Here is a 17,500-nt window from a genome sequence, read left to right as displayed (position 1 = left end):
TCATTACTCTTGTCTTCTTGATGAAGGAAAGAGCCAGGCTCCCACATTCAGTGGAAAAGCAGAGACTGCCTGTGATTTTGCAAGCAGCTGTTATCTGCCTTGCTGCAAAAGGCTCAATGGAAGGGAAGCCGCTCCCAGCCTTTTCCGGGCGTAGACCTCTTGCTGATAGGTGAACTTGCTGACCAGTACTTTACGGAAAATTTTCCAGTCACGTTCAGAGTCTTATTGAGCAACGAAAGAGCCAGGCTTCCACTTTCTGTGGAAAACCAGAGACTCCCTTTCATTTTGTCAGCAAATGTTATCTGCTTTGCTACAAAAGCCCAAAAGAAGGAAATCTGCTCTGTTCAAGGTCTCGCTTTCCGGCTGTTCCTAGAGGACCTGATCCTACCGTGATGACGACTGGTCAGTTATTAAAGCAAAGTTCAAAACTTCCAGCTGGTTTCTGCCCAGTCTCAAACCAGGACCTTTTGCATGTGACGCAAACGTGATAGCCACTACACCACAGAAACCATGAGTGCAGATCTTTGGCTGTTGCCTATGGTCTGCTGATGAGAAACGCACATACTTAAACTTTTGTTCACCAGAGTTGAATTGCCCAGCATGGCATTGGTGGTATAGTGGTGAGCATAGCTGCCTTCCAAGCAGTTGACCCAGGTTTGATTCCTGGCCAATACCTGGATTGAAAGGGAGCTGAGGGAAGTGTGAAGGTCAGTGTGGAGAGCACGAAAGATGTCGTCGACCTGAAGGTGTTGAATCAGACCGTGCCACCATGAGAGAGTTCTTGGAGCTGGGAGAGAAGGGCATAGAGTGTGCTCAGAGGTGGGGCAGACTTCATGGACTGACTTATATGTAATCTTTTGGCTGATATCCAAAACAGCTTTCAGTCCTTAAGGTTTAGATCAGGTTCAGCTGACTAAATTTAGTCTATAACTAACAACTAAATGACTCAAACATGATAAAACATTGTCCTGTTGTCTAAAGATCGATATTAGCTGTTAAAATGTGCATGAGAGAGACTTCCTATTTGTTCCATCTGTTAGCTACATTATTGTCACAGCTCCAGTGCAAAAACTAATGAAGCAAACCGCAGACATGAAACTTATCCTGGCTACGTTTGGTGTGAGGACAAAAATCATGCCAAATTAGAAATTCATTCCTATAAAAAAGAGGCGTCTTACGCTCATGCCTGTTATTCTCAGGAGGAGGACGCTCGCGGTCACGTTGCCGGCTTCACCGTAGCCAGTGAGATCAGCGCTCGTGTTTGGCAGATGAAGAACGGCAAGCATTGGCTTCTGGGAAAAACATTCGACAAATTCTGTCCACTAGAGCCTGCTCTTGTTACCACAGAAGCACTGAAGGGTAGGTGGGGGGCCGGTGAGATGGAAACCTGAACTAAAAATTGTTGTGAACGTAAAAAAAACATGAGGCTTTGAGTCAGAGCTGTAATGTGCTGTTTTTAAATCAGACGTCCACAATCTGGGGATCCGGTGCCTGGTAAACGGTGATGTAGTTCAGGACAGCAACACCAGTCAGCTGATCTTTAAGACGGAGAAGGTGGTGGTGTGGGTCTCGCAGTAAGTATCCAGCGCATGGTGGTGAACATATTTCACTGACCTGATCTTACAGCAGTGTTCAGATTCAGTGTTCAGACTCTTCTAGGGATGCATTGATACCAGTACTGGTATAGGTCTGATACTGTGCTGAGTGAATCGTGCAGCACATTAAGCAGTAATGTGACCGTGCAGAGAAACTGTTGCACGTGGGAGCAGTTCAGATCAGTGAGCACTGAGACATTGGTGTATTGTTACTGCATCCCTAGTGTCTTCTGTACAGCTTTGTTCATTTGCCTTGAAGGCAGGTTTGTGACTCTGTACCCAGGCGACGTGTTTCTAACAGGCACGCCTCCAGGAGTGGGCGTGTTCAGAAAGCCACCCATCTTTCTAAAGGTGAGCTCAGTTTCCAGTTTCTTACACTGCGTAGGCTTGTTCTCCATTTTCCAATTTTGTGAATCTCTATAAGACTAATATGACCTGGTCATGGTGATGGAGAAACACCGTGGCTCATTTAATCCCCTTGAGTAAATATACATAAAAGACAGGGGCGCAATAAGTTTTGGTGAGCCGAAATCCTCAGAAACGTTAAGAGGTGCCCTTGGTGATGACTGGTTTAGAAAGTCATTCATCACGTCTGGTGTTTGATGACCGTGCAGAACTAAGCGATTAGAGAAATGAGTCTGAAAACAGCTCTGGAGTTATCTCCTACTGAGGCAGGAACAGCTGTACAGACGTATCCTTTGAGATTACTTTTGGAGAGAGGAAACACAAAGTACAGCGTTCTTCAAAATTAATATCCGAGGAGATCGGGTTCTTCCGAAACACAGTGGTGTGACTCCTGCACGGTTGGCTGACTTTTATCTGAGCTATGGAGATGGAAAAAATTAAAATAAATCCCTTTCACCGTTGAAATGCTTTAATGTCTAGACGTTTCTGAAATCCTAATCAGATTTGTGTGCACTAGAAGTGATTGGTCCAGAGTGCAGGTGCTGTGATCTTCCAGGAGATAGAGCTCTGTTGATTATTATTACTGTATTAGTGGGTTGTCCAACCTGCGAATCTCTCTCGACATTATCGATCGCCTTCTCCGTGAGTGTGCAGGAGGTCCTTGTGCAGTTCACCTGTGTGTGTGTGTCTCGAGATCTTACTCAGCACCTGGTGCACTATAGTAATCAGCCCTGTCCGTCAGCATCTCTCTCGCCGTGCTGCATGTGGAAGGAGTCTGTCTATATATGTACTTGTGTGGGGTGAAAGAGGGGGGTTATGGGATTGCTACGGTGTCCCAAGAGGGCTGGCGGCATTACCAGTGGATAATCAGGGGCTGATTGGAGGGTCAGTGGTTCATAAGCTCCGTCACTCATCGTTAACAACATCATGTATGAGTACGTGGAAAAAGAAAGATCCGGATTGAGTGACGGTGCAGAACAAAATCTGTATTCGTCTCTCCAAATCAAACAAAGCAACGTTATAAAGCAACAATTTTCATCAAACAGAAACCAGAGAAGAACTCGTTAACTTCCTAACAATCCAACATTGTCAAACACTCACTAATTAAACTGAATACAATGACCAATATCCTGCTCTCTTATTGGTTAACAGCTCTGATCAACTCAAAATCCTACCAATATTCTCACTCAAAGCCTACCATCAGCATTATATCGAATGACATTAACACACTTAACACACAACATGTAGCTCAGAGCTCAGTCTTCAGTTTGCACTAGAGCTACAAGGCTCTAAACTGTCAACAGTGTGGAAAATGAACGCTTAAATCATCACACACTGGTTTAGAAATCTATCTATACAAATAAAGAATTTTTAGCTGCTAGTAGTAAAGGCATAATGCTTTAGGTTTCATGATGCTAAACCGCTAGATATAAGCTTCACTTGTTAGCTACAGCACATTAAGCTCATAGCTTCAGTGCAAAACTGAAAACCACAACAAACATTTCCTAACTACATTCATAAGAAAGAGAGAAACCAAATGCAGTTTTTAAAGGTCCACGTTCAAGAACACATCTTGCTCCAAGCGAATTACCAGAAACACTGATATTTTGTAACTAAACCTAGAGCGGAGTAGACGTGTGTTTCTCCTGCGTCAGCCTTAGAGGAACTGCGAGACGAACTGGAAGAGTTTGTGTTTGTTCTCGGCCTGGAGGAAAAGAGGACTGATCTCTAGGTACACCGCCTCGCTCTGCCGGTCCTCCATCAGCACCTGGTACAAGAGAAACACACTGTAATCCAGTCTGTACAGGATTTCGGAGGGTTTTTATAATTATTTATATACATTATATACATTTATTTATTTACATTGTGATTATTGTGGCCCAAAATGCTCGATTTTTCTGTGGCTTTTTTCAAATTTACGTTGTTTTTCACACAAAATTGTTTTGCGCGTTCTTCCGCGGTGATGTTTGTTGGTAAACGAGACCTTTTAGCTGTTAATCATGTTGACGGACATGAATCGAAGAGGAAATCTTGGCCCAGATCTGCAGAAAATCGGCGGTAAGTTTAAAACGTTGCAAGCTGTTCCGAATATTGCGGCGTTTGCTCGATTCTGCTTTCGTTTCTGCGATCGCAAATGGAACCGTGGAAGAAGCTGTTCACAGGATAAACATATTTATGGCACACTTGTACGATATCCTGTGTGAAGTTTACCTGAAGACATGTCGGAGACTCTGAAAACGTGTGAGGAAAGCTTATCTGAGACTGAGTCTGCCATTTGGCAGAAACCCAATACCCTGAGGACAACATCCCCATTGTGACGCATGGTGGTGGTAACACTACAAAATGTGTACGTGTGTGTGTGTGTGTGTGGGGGGTTAGGGGATGGGGTGTGTTGGCTCAAATTTAGCCTATTACCCAAAAACATTTAAAATTCAACTTAGAAGCCAACACTCACATCTACCTCTGAACCCAGTTGGAGATAGAAAAAAAGACACCAGCCGTGAGTGAGAAGAAGCAAGGGTCCAGCTTTATTGTTCCGTTCCACCACACGAGATCCACACCGATGAGAATTCTCAGAAGTGATCTGATACCCTGAGCTTAAGCTCCAGTATTTATACTGTATTTACACACTAAATAACCCATATGTTTCAAGAAGACTATGATCTCACTACCAATAGGGTTAAAAAAGAGCTCATCTACCTTACTCTTATGTTCCAGAAAAGGGCTATTTCACTTACACATAGAATCAAAACCAGAGGTTTTCAAATTACACATAGAATCAAAACCCATGGATTTCTAATAACCCAGAAAGTCAAATCCACGGGATTTCAATAACCCAGAGACTCAAAACTAAGGGATTTCAGTAACCCAGAGAATCGAAACCAAGGGATTTGAATAACCCGTAAAATCAAAAGTGGAGAGACAAATCAATCTAGAGTGACCTTGGTCTTACTATTATCTCACGGGGGGGCAGCTTGACTCAGCCACCCTTATAAATGGCTCCTCATGGTTCTCTCTTAACATTAAGTCCTTCCTTGCGAGCCTGCATTTCTAGTTTATAATTTATTTTCATATTTGCTCTATATCTCCATTTTATATATAGTTATACTGCTTGAAAAATGGTTTACTGTACTTCCTACTTCATAATATCATTATATTACCCTTCTACTGTCCTACATATCCTATTATTCTGTTTTTTATAGAGTATATATATATATAATAAGATATTACCCTTATAATATCTTAATATTCCTTTTTATTATTCTTATAAAGTTATTGTAGTATGTGTGAAAGAGAGAGAGTGTGTGTGTGTGTTATGTCTACTTGCCCGCCCTTGACTGTACGAGTGTGTGTGTGTGTGTGTGTGTGTGTGTGTGTGTGTTATCACTCCTCAGCTCGTATACTTCTTTTTGACTTTTTGACTAATAAACCATAGTGTATTACTCTTAAAGATCTAAGTAAAGTGTGAATCCAATTCAATATTCAATATCAGTCAATATCCGCCTCACACCGCTTCTGTGTGTCTTGGTGCCCGTCTTTTCTTCTTCTCCCCTTTACTGGATACTAGGTCTCCCTTGTGTTTATTTCATGTCATTTTTATCCACAATAGGTGTCAGAAGTTGAAAGGGGGGTGAATACTTAGGAAATGCACTTAAATAATGAGGAAAACAGTCTGAAGAACACTCAGTCGTCAGTATACACTAAGAATTTAGTCAACATTTTTTCTAGGGCACTCTGCACTGCATTGTGGGGAACACAGCGGTTCTGACAAACCTCTGAGACAAAACAGCGTCACGCACTGCAGTGATGCCTGTCTGTTAGTTTGCTTTGCCTCAGACTTATTTTGAACTGATCTAATGTTTTGTCTGCTTGTGGGTTGGAAGTCCGTGATAGTTATATAAGTAGATATTTATAGAAATCTTCCACACACACACAAACATCATCCATCCATCACAGCACCACTTCTGAAGCGGGGAAAACTTCAGCCACAACAACTACAGGAACTGTTACCATTGCTCGAACGAGAAAGATTCTTATTAACGAACAACTTTTATATGGACAGAAAGATACAGTCCCCTCTGAAACTACTGGAACGACAAGACCAATTCTTTTTCTTTTGCTGTAGACTGAAGACATTTGAGTTTGAGATCAAAAGATGAATATGAGACGAGAGTTTCAGCTTTTATTTCCTGGTATTTACATGTAGAGGTGATAACCGACATAGAACATAGCACGTTTTGTATCACACCAGCCAATTTGTAGGCGAGTAAAAATATTGGAACATGTGACTGAAAGGTGTTTCTTGTTACCCAGGTGTGTCCTGTTAGATTGACTGTTTAAACAATAAATAGCGCTGAACATCTACTCTTAGTTTTGGTTTTAGCCTTCACTTTCACCTGTGAAGACTGCATCTGTTGTTAAAAAGGATAAGCCAACATGAAGATCAGAGAGCTGTCTATGGGAGAAAAGCAAGTCATTTTGAAGCTGGGAAAAGAGGGAAAAAGAATCAGAGGCATTGTTCAAACATTGGAGCATAGCCACTACAACAATATGGAATATCCTGAAAAAGAAAGAAAGCACTGGTGTACTGAGCAGCAGACACCGAATGGATCGGCCAAGGACGACAACAGCAGCTGATGACAGAAACATTGTGAGAGCTATGAAGGAACCCGACAAAACAACAGTTAGTGACATCAACAACAACCTCCACAGGGTAGGGGTGAAGGTCTCAGACACTTTGAGAGCAGAAACACAGGCCATACCACTTGATGCAGTTACTGCAAGCAAGGGATATGCATCAAATATTAAGTGTTATTTATTTTAACTTACTTCCAGACTTGTCTGTTCCTATACATTTCCTTTTTCCAGGAAATAAAAGTTGAACTTTCATCTCATATCTCATTGTTTGATCTCAAACGCAAATGTTTTTGGTGTATAGCACAAACAAATGAATCGTCTGTTCTAATAGTTTCAGAAGGAACTCTATATTAGCAGTTTAAAACAGCATTGAGTACAACGTGGGCCGTTTAAACTTTTCAGCCTTGAAAATCATCAAGAAAGGGGACTGTATATAAGGAAAAGCACCTGATAGCCATTGTGAAATCTGTAAAGTGATGCTTTGGGCCTGATTTGTTGGTGGTGGGGGAGGCGGTGACTAATGTTATCTGTAGTAGAGCCAATACGTTTGCAGGAAATAAAGCACTCCTTAAGAAAAATATTGTTTTATACAGAATCCCCGTATGTTTAAGATCATGACATGATTTAATAAGTGGTGCGCATTTGCACGATGGGTGCCAATACTTTTGGAGCTACCGGTCTGACTCACCGGTATATACCCAGCTGACAGTAGGTGTGTAAGCTGTAGGCTTGTTTCAGTCAGCTTCTCTTGACCAAGTGCAACATCAAACTCCATCTCTCCTCCTCCACATTCTGCCACCTCACACAGCAAGGCAGAGACAGCACAGGCTGCACACACACACACACACACACACACACACACACACACACACACACACACACACACACACAGAGTTCTGATTATTACTACTTACATTATCAAATATGTCTCCTTTACCACTGTTCATCCCTCATTCCTATTGAAGGGGGTGTGGCTTATGAGACAGTCCCAGTGAAGGAGGTGTGGCCTTTGTGTCTCAGTCATAGTGAAGGAGGCATGTCCTGTGTCTCAGTCAAAGTGAAGGAGGCGTGGCCTCTGAACTTTGCATGTTACTGGATTATGTTTGTGGATTACTGTTTGGATTTACCTGCCTGTGTGTCTCTCAATAAAACTGTTCATACTGCACTTGCATCCTACCTTATCTTCATTGCATCACGAAATGTGACAGAATATTCTGCCGTAACATGGATGCAGCAGGAAGACAGGGGAGACATCACGCTACAATGGGAGTAGCAGGACAATACCTTATCGGGAAACGTTCTGATTACTGACCTCACATTTCTTGTCCGTGCAGTTCCCTCAACGGTACGCCGTTGAACTGCCGCCAGAGACAGCAGGATTGAGCAGCTACCCGCTGGAGTGCCTCTTCAGCTGCCAGGAATATTTCTGCAGCCTGGCGTATCCCAAGCCTACTAAGAGACAGTGGATCGGGTTCTTGGTGTCCAGGTTTTGTGGACCGGCCCGTGACTGGGCGAAGCAGCTGGTGAGCAGAGTCCTCTGCCCTCCAGGATGTCACTCAATTTGCAGAACTTTTTATGGAGGAGTTCACGCAGCCAGGGCAGCTTCTTGGTCTGGATTTACTGGGGTGGAGAGTCAATGGACAGCCCCAGCCTGACCTGCCCTTTAAGCTCTATTATGAGTGGATTGACAGGTCAGCCTCCACCGATCTGCTTCAGGTTCCAGCCAATGTGGAGGAGGTGGCACTGACATGCATGTCTGAGGGCTGCAGGAGGGAGACCAAGCTACAATGCCCTACCTGCAAAAAACTGGGTCTCCAGGAAGCATTCTACTGCTCTTCCACTGCAAAGCCCAGTTACTGTCCCAAGTGTCTGTTAACCAGGACAACCAAGCCCTGCTCAAGCCCAAGTCTACTAACACGGCCGACCAAGTTCTGCTCACACCCAAGTCTACTGATATGGCCGACCAAGTTCTGCTCAAGCCCGAGTCTACCGACACGGCCGACCAAGTTCTGCCATGAATTCCCCTTTAAGCAGCACGCTGTGGAGCATGTGAGCGCGCGTGCACGAGCAGGTGCACCTGCTTTTCCCTTGTTGACAATCGTGACATTTCGACACGTGCATTTGTTATGTTTCTGTTATGTCTCCTCCCCGTTCTGTCATTGGTTGTTGTTTCACGTGTGTCTGAATCGCCCTCAGCCATCAGCCATTACGAGGCTGATTATGTTTGTATATGTACCGCGCGCCTCCCAGCACACAGCGCGGAATATTGAGTTGTAGTAGATTAGTTGAGTGTCCTTACGATAGAGAACCAAAGTCACAGTTTATAGTTTCATGGTTCAATTCATAGTCATAGTTCATGTCATGTTTCATGTTTAGGTTCGTTAGTTTAGTTCACGCTGGTTTCTCCGCCCCCAGTCCCGCGCTATAGTTCATGTTCATGAGAAAGAAAGAAAAAAAAGAAACATCCACCCAGTGTTTAAAAAAACAAAAAATTAAAAATAGAATGTAAATATATAACTGGAGCTTCTGTCAGCATTAGTATAAGACTTAATGTAGTGCACCTACTTATTTTAACTTGGTATGTGTTTTGGAAAAATCAAAAAGCTTTAAAAAAAAAAGAAGAAAAAAAAAGGGCTGGATTGTAAAATTTAAAAAGAAAAAAGAAATTGTGCAGTCCATGGATTATTGCTCTGAAGATAAACAAGAAAAAGAAAAAAGAAGACACCTATCATGGTGGTCTTTCCCTGATTCAGGATCTGAGGAGATGAAGGAGAGAATAGAACAGACCCAGCACAGAGAAAGGAGAGTCACATTCAAGGGAGAAAAAGCACAGGGAGAAGGCTGGATGAGGTGCATTGTGGGAAGACACGATGGGGACTGGGTCATCTTGGAGGAAAACAAAGCGGTCACACTGATGTAGTCACTCGGTCCACAGTGTTATTGACCTCGTTTTTGTTGGAGTCCAGGCCTTTGGCAGCGTTCAGACCGTTGTGGAGATTCTCCACCACCTTCTTCATGCTCCTCAGCTCTCCGGGGTGCGGCGTGGCCCATCGCAACAGCGTTCCCTATGACAGAGGAAAAGAAATAAAGAAAACAAGACCATCATTGGAGATACACGAGCTATAGTTATAGACACTTAGTTATTGCTATTCATCACATTCGATCCATCACCGTTATAAAACGGCTCCTTTCCCACGCTGGTCCTGTTACTCGGTTATTGATGAATCATTCATTCCTGGCAATAGTTGAGCGTACATATTTGCTGGTCTATGGTCTGTTTTGTACTGTGTTATCTTTAATTTTTTTTGTGGAGTCACCGAGTTGTCAAGTTATTATTCTGACAGGGTCATGTGATTAGCACGGCAACAGCTGGACTACATTCCGCTAACAATAATAATAATAATAATAATAATAATGATAATAATAATAATAATAAAGCTAAATGATGAGTGTAGGCACAAGGTCTGTGTATTTAATAACAGAAAGGCTAACTTAGTGCATATTCTGCATTTATAACCTATAGTATCACTATACATACACTCACTGGCCACTTTAAGGCAAACACCTGTACAGCTGCACAGCTGCACAATTATCCAATCAGACAACCATGTGGCAGCAGCACAGTGCATAAAATCATGCAGATATACATCAACGGCTTCAGGAAATGTTCACATCAAACATCTGAATAGGGGGAAAATGTGCTCTCGGCGACTCGGTGGCATGGTTGTTGGTGCCAGACGGGTATTTGCGTATTTCAGAAGCTACTGATCTGCTTGGAATTTCACAGCCTCCTGAGTTTATTCAAGATGGTGCAAAAAACCATCGAGTGGCGGAACTAAGAGTGGAAACGGCTTGTTGATGAGCGAGATCAAAAGAGAGCTCGATAGCTAGACTGGGTCGAGCCGAGAAGAAGGCTACCATAAAATGGAAAAAAAAAACAAACAAACAAAAAAACATGCCGAACCTGAGAAGACGTCCACATTTTATCTACATGATTTCATGTATTGGATAACTGCATGAATGAGCAGGGATATACCAATGAGTGTATAAATCTGTACTGTACTATTAGAAAACCATTTAAACAATTCTCACAGGTCCCAGTCACATAGCAATACAGGTTTCTGCTCTACTCTTTTCTTACAACAGTGATTCATTCATCACGGAACAGGACAGGGCTATGTTTACAGAACTAGGCCATTTGAATGACTTTACTCCCAACTCTCAGTGTACCACGCCAAGTACAGGATAAAACACCATAGGTGTGCTGTTCCAGATAAATAATCAACGACAGTGACTGAAGGCGAAGTAAGCCCCTAAAGCAAGGTCATAGCTTTAACTACGGATCCAAAATCAGACTCTTAGAGGGCTTTCGCACTGGCAGCTCAGTCTGAGCGCGGTTTGTGTGTAATGTGAAAGCTGTCACATGGACCGGGAAGCACAGCGCGGTACCGGACCTGAGACTACCTGAAGGAGGTGGTCCTAGTTCGGTTGCTCTGGAACCGAGCCACGATTCCAGTGAATATGAACGCAAATCGTACTCCGTTCCGCGCTTATTCAGGAAGTAAAGTAACCTGCGCGTGCATTTTAGCTGAGGACGGCATCATTACGACGTAGTCTCCACAACGCACGTGTACCATGAGCGGCAGGGGAATTTGTGAGACACAGAAGAGGTCCACTGCTGCGCATAATATCTGTTGCACCTGCGTTCGAGTGAGTCTGAACCCAGACCAACGGGGGGATCAATCGCACTCTGATTTGGACCGCAGCAAACATGACCCGTGTGACAACTATCATACTCAAAGGCTACCTTATGCTTTATGTTCTAATTTTATTAGTTCCCAAGTGTGGTTCATACCACCAGGGTCACTCCCTGTATTAACAAAAGTGAACTGTCAGGAATTTCTTGCCATTGGATTTTGTGTTTATATACTTCGTTATTTTGCTATTTACTGAATGCACTTCATTCATTTAGTCGGGTTTCCAAAAATTCTGACAATCCTGACTCGGCAACCTACAGCGTAATGTCCGAAATCCACAGGCGTGAAAGTTTCCTCACTCAAACTCGGGATTCTGACACTCTGACATAAGCGTTTGCACATTTGCATTTTAATTAATGATACAGTAAACACGTGCATCAAAACCAATCTTATAAATTGGATGGTAGCAGTAGTAAGATAATAGTAATAGTAATAATAGTCCGAGCTGTTATTTCAGTTTAACACACGCGCGCGCACACACACGGAAGCCCAATCAGGTGATACAGAGTCCAGCATTTCACAATTCTCTCACCTGTTCATCGTCGTCATCGAGGAATCGGATGGTGCTCATTCTATTCGTGGCTCTGTTGTCCCACGTGTCATCAGCCACATCGTTCACGAGACTCTCCAGAGCGCCATAGCGTGCCAGGTTATCAGAACCTACATATACACACACAGACACATTCCACTATCACGTCTCACCTCACCATTCCCAAAATATTTTCCCAAAGCTGAAGGTTAAGCCAAAATAAAGTAACCTCAACTGAAGAGTTCACCTGCGATACCCAGCAAGTAAAAATGTCAGATTAGGGCTCCGATTATACTCGACTTGTATAAACCCGGACTTATTTAGAGGCTTTGTGCATGAGTGTCTGTGCTCCTGCTCGGTCTCCGTCTCTCCCTCCCTCCTCCCCTCAGTGACCTAGCTTCCATGGGTTTTCCACCCTCACCAGTCCGTGTCACCACAAATGATCATAATCCCTCGGCCTAAACAAGAAAACACAGCTGCTACTCAGAAGAGGTTAAGAATGACAAACTTTCTATTCGTCTTTATCGACACTACGTTTACATTCGTAGGCAAAAATATATATAGATATACGAAATTAATTCTGGTGCACTCTCAGTGCACAGCAGTGGATGTGGTGCCACTTGCCACTGTGGTTAGTGCTTAATAGCCACGAGTGTGGTTAGGCAGAGATGAGCTTCTTTAAGCCATGCAATCCAGCGGGTGTACATAAAACAGCTCAGGTGCAGAGAGAGAAAGTGCCAGACAAGATCAGAGATTTTAGGCTCTGTCTACTTATCAAACATTCCAAAAAAATTTATTCTTCTTCTATAAGAATATGTGCTAGACAGGCACAGAGCAAATTAAAATCCTACAAGCCATGCCATTTAGGGCTCACGTTGAGCAGAGACCTTCTCAAACACAGGAATTCATACATACGGAGTGCTAATGTTTGCATACGCATAGGACAAAATAGCGAAAACAAAGAAATATAAATGATATGGGGGGGAACATTTCGTGAGTTGTTTTTCTTTATTATCAAAAAAAAAAAAATGATCAAATGAACTATTTTAAGAATGAATAAGAAGAACTCAGGGTTGCCTCCACCACCACCAAGAAGTGTAGTCCATTCCTTTAGTCTCATTACTAATCTGTATGTCTCAAACTCAAATACCCTTAAAATACATGCCTCAAAAAGCAAGACAGCTATTGAAGAAAAACTATTTCTGACATTTGACCTTGTTTGGATCAACTCTAAAATCTAATATCAGTTCATCTTCTGTGTACAGTCACGATTCTATATAAATCCTCCAAAACATACTACCTCCACCACCTAGGGCTTTTAATTCCCTCAGTTGTAATATATTGGCTGCCTTGCAGTTCTCCCTGTAGTTCTGGCCTTGTTTCCCACTGAAGTTAAGCAAGGTTGAGCCTGGCCAGTACCTGGATGGGAGACCTACTGGGCAAAACTAAGGTTGCTGCTGGAAGTGGTATTAGTGAGGCCAGCAGGGGGCGCTCACCCTGTGGTCTGTGTGGGGCCTAATGCCCTGCTATAGTGAGGAGGGACACTATACTGTAAAAACAGCACAGTCTTTTGGATGAGACGTTGAAACGAGGTCCTGACTCGCTGTGGTCATTAAATATCCCAGGACACTTCTCGTAAAGGAGTAGGGGTATAAGAAAAAGGCTAGAAAAAGATCTGACAAGTTATCTTGATTGCACTTGCATCGCAAAAAGCCACTATTTTAACAGGAGTGTGTAGACTTTTTATAGCCTCGGTAGATTGGTATACGTGTGCGGCACGCACCACACATGCTGTTCCTGGCTTGAAATGCTACGGATTATAATATTCATAATCGAAACAGTACATGATCTATACTTCAGCCTGTACTGTGCTGAAGCAAAAAGAAGTGTTCTTAAGTTTAAAAAAATAATAATAATAAAATTAAATGTTCTAACTGCCACTGAGCACAAGCAAACAGATCAATGAAACTTAAGAACCTTATTTGATCATATGCAAAGTCATGTCATTCTTGAGGTAAAACAGGAATAATGCTTTGAAGTGTTCTTGCTTGTCCGTTATTAAAATCATCCAGTCATTTTCAGGTTTCAGCTCTGTGCTTCATGCTGGCACTTTCAAGTAACTTTGTAGGCTGAAAGCGATCGCCACTAGAAGCAGGTATGTCGAGTATCACTTCAGATATGGAACTGTTCTGCCGCTGACACTAATTAAGTCTCCGTGGATTTCTATGAAAGCGGACTTTTCTTTATGAAGTTAAAAAATAAATAGAAAATTGTGCTGTTGTAGAGTTTCGAGAAAAAGAAATTATTCATGCTGTTTGGAAATACAGCGTTATACTGTGTGTGTGTATATATATATATATTATATCGACTTATATATATTTTCTGTTTATATTACACTAATTATATATATATATATATATATATAATATATATATATATATATATATATATAATTAGTGTAATATAAACAGAAAATATATATAAGTCGATACCACAGTGTGGTATAAAATAAAATAAAAGAATTTAATTAAAAACACTCCTGGAGGACACTGATACTGGCAAAGAGAGAGAGAGAGAGAGAGAGGAGAGAGAGAGAGAGAGAGAGAGAGAGAGAGATTTTAGTTATCCTAAATGTGCACACACACACACACCCCTTATACTCTGAATGCAAGCATTAGTTTAAATTCACTGATACGGTGTCAGGATAAAAAGATTTATTAAAAGCATGAACATGTGAATAATTATTAGCGACATGAGGCTACATTTAGCTGACAGGACACGGGCTGAATGGAGATGCATGGTGGCCCATTAAGAGGTAGTTTATAACACTGCAATGCGTTAGCATCATTAACAAATAGAGAGAGAGAGAGTGGGGAGAGAGAGGGAGAGAGAGTGGGGGAGAGTGGGCTGAGAGAGAGAGAGAGGGATTTGAATTGAATTTGAATTTCAAAAGCCTTTTTATTTACATGATTTTAAAACTACAATGACCTATTTCGGTCCCACAGAGTCATTTCAAATAACACTAACTAAATAGGCAGGGCAGGGCGGGGCAGGGAGGCAGATAGGTACATACAGTGAGGGAAAAAAGTATTTGATCCCCTGCTGATTTTGTACGTTTGCCCACTGACAAAGAAATGATCCGTCTAATTTTAATGGTAGATTTATTTGAACAGTGAGAGACAGAATAACAACAAAAAAATCCAGAAAAACTCACGTCAAAAATGTTGATTTGCATTTTAATGAGGGAAAATAAGTATTTGACCCCTCTGCAAAACATGACTTAGTACTTGGTGCAAACCCTTGTGGCAATCACAGAGGTCAGACGTTTCTTGTAGTTGGCCACCAGGTTTGCACACATCTCAGGAGGGATTTTGTCCCACTCCTCTTTGTAGATCTTCTCCAAATCATTAAGGTTTCGAGCTGACGTTTGGCAACTCGAACCTTCAGCTCCCTCCACAGATTTTCTATGGGATTAAGGTCTGGAGACTGCCTAGGTCACTCCAGGACCTTAATGTGCTTCTTCTTGAGCCACTCCTTTGTTGCCTTGGCCGTGTGTTTTGGGTCATTGTCATGCTGGAATATCCATCCACGACCCTTTCAATGCCCTGTCTGAGGGAAGGAGGTTTCACCCAAGATTTGACGGTACATGGCCCCGTCCATCGTCCCTTTGATGCGGTGAAGTTGTCCTGTCCCCTTAGCAGAAAACACCCCCAAAGCATAATGTTTCCACCTCCATGTTGACAGTGAGGATGGTGTTCCAGGGGTCATAGGCAGCATTCCTCCTCCTCCAAACATGGCGAGTTGAGTTGGTGCCAAAGAGCTCCATTTTGGTCTCATCTGACCTCAACACTTTCACCCAGTTGTCCTCTGAATCATTCAGATGTTCATTGGCAAACTTCAGACGGGCATGTATATGTGCTTTCTTGAGCAGGGGGCCTTGTGCGCGCTGCAGGATTTCAGTCCTTCACGGCGTAGTGTGTTACCAATTGTTTTCTTGGTGACTATGGTCCCAGCTGCCTTGAGATCATTGACAAGATCCTCCCGTGTAGTTCTGGGCTGATTCCTCACTGTTCTCATGATCACTGCAACTCCACGAGGTGAGATCTTGCATGGAGCCCCAGGCCGAGGAAGATTGACAGTTCTTTTGTGCTTCTTCCATTTGCGAATACTCGCACCAACTGTTGTCCCCTTCTCACCAAGCTGCTTGGCAATGGTCTTGTAGCCATTCCAGACTTGTGTAGGTCTACAGTCTTGTCCCTGACATCCTTGGAGAGCTCTTTGGTCTTGGCCATGGTGGAGAGTTTGGAATCTGATTGATTGATTGCTTCTGTGGACAGGTGTCTTTTATACAGGTAACAAACTGATATTAGGAGCACTCCCTTTAAGAGTGTGCTCCTAATCTCAGCTCGTTACCTGTATAAAAGACGCCTGAGAGCCAGAAATCTTCTGATTGGTCAAATACTTTTTTCCCTCATTAAATGCAAATTAATTTATAACATTTTTGACATGCTTTTTTCTGGATTTTTTTGTTGTTATTCTGTCTCTCACTGTTCAAATACAACAACCATTAAAATTATAGAATGATCATTCTTTGTCAGTGGGCAAACATACAAAATCAGCACTGTAGGTGATAAAAATAAACACCACTTCCAAATGCATCTGAAAAACCACAGGGAGTATAAAAAAAATAAAAAGCAAAAAAAAACACAATAGTAGAAGTTGATTAAATTTCACCTTTTCTTCTGCAACCACACATAATGCCCCTTCCAGACACCATATATTTTCAAACGATACACGATCCTTCAACTAAAACCAAAGCAGTCAAGACGTTCCACAGGTAAGTATGCTCAACTCTGTCGAAAGCCTTTTCCTGATCAATTAAACCAAAACCACATTCCAAATTAAAAAATCCTTCAACCTCTACAACATCCCAAATGAACGAAATGTTATGTGAATAAATCGACCGGCACAAGTAGGTCTGTCCGCCAATAAGTAAGTCGGTTTGCAAATACCTTAGAGAGCAGTCGGTATTCTACACAGAGAACTGAGACAGGTCTCCATGATCTTATGTCGTGTAGATCTCCTTTCTTGGGCAACAGAGTCAATATGCTCTGCGACAACTGAGTGGCAGCCGCCCCGGACTAAACTGTCACCTAGTACTCCAGTAGGTCTGCACCCATGTCAGGCCAAAAAAAGACTTATAAAAGTCAGCTGGTAGACCATCGATCCCTGGTGCCTTGCCACTCTCCATAACCTGGAGGGCTCGTAGCAGTTTCCTCTAGGTCAATGCCCCTCCGAGGTCTGCATGCGTTTCCTTTGACGCCCTGAGGGAGATCTTCAAGAAGACGTTATTCAGGGGCCTGTTCATCGGAGATTTCACACATTACAGTTCCTTGTAGAAACCGACTGCTCTCTTTCGGAATTCTCTATGGTCCACTAAAAGTGTCACCTCTCAGAAAACAGGCCATGTAATCATCTAATTCTGACCATTCTTTTTTCCAAATTAAAAAAGAATTTCGACGGTGCATCCATACACTCCACATTCTGAAATCGCGACCTGACCAGAGCTCCTTGGG

At 42.6% G+C, this 17,500-nt stretch overlaps 1 protein-coding gene across 1 annotated transcript; it reads left to right on the top strand.

Annotated features, from left to right (window-relative positions):
- The first annotated feature begins 510 nt into the window (after nucleotides 1–510).
- LOC128630370 (fumarylacetoacetate hydrolase domain-containing protein 2-like) lies at nucleotides 511–2,255 on the top strand. Its single transcript, XM_053678836.1, has 4 exons — nucleotides 511–540; nucleotides 1,041–1,359; nucleotides 1,466–1,574; nucleotides 1,859–2,255. The coding sequence occupies exons 1-4, from the start codon at nucleotides 511–513 to the stop codon at nucleotides 2,016–2,018; spliced, it is 618 nt and encodes a 205-aa protein (XP_053534811.1). The 3' UTR covers nucleotides 2,019–2,255.
- The last annotated feature ends 15,245 nt before the right edge of the window (nucleotides 2,256–17,500 follow it).

This window comes from Ictalurus punctatus, unplaced genomic scaffold (genome assembly GCF_001660625.3).
Source record: "Ictalurus punctatus breed USDA103 unplaced genomic scaffold, Coco_2.0 Super-Scaffold_100056, whole genome shotgun sequence".
Taxonomy (NCBI): domain Eukaryota; kingdom Metazoa; phylum Chordata; class Actinopteri; order Siluriformes; family Ictaluridae; genus Ictalurus; species Ictalurus punctatus.
This window is presented reverse-complemented; position numbering and strand designations above follow the sequence as displayed.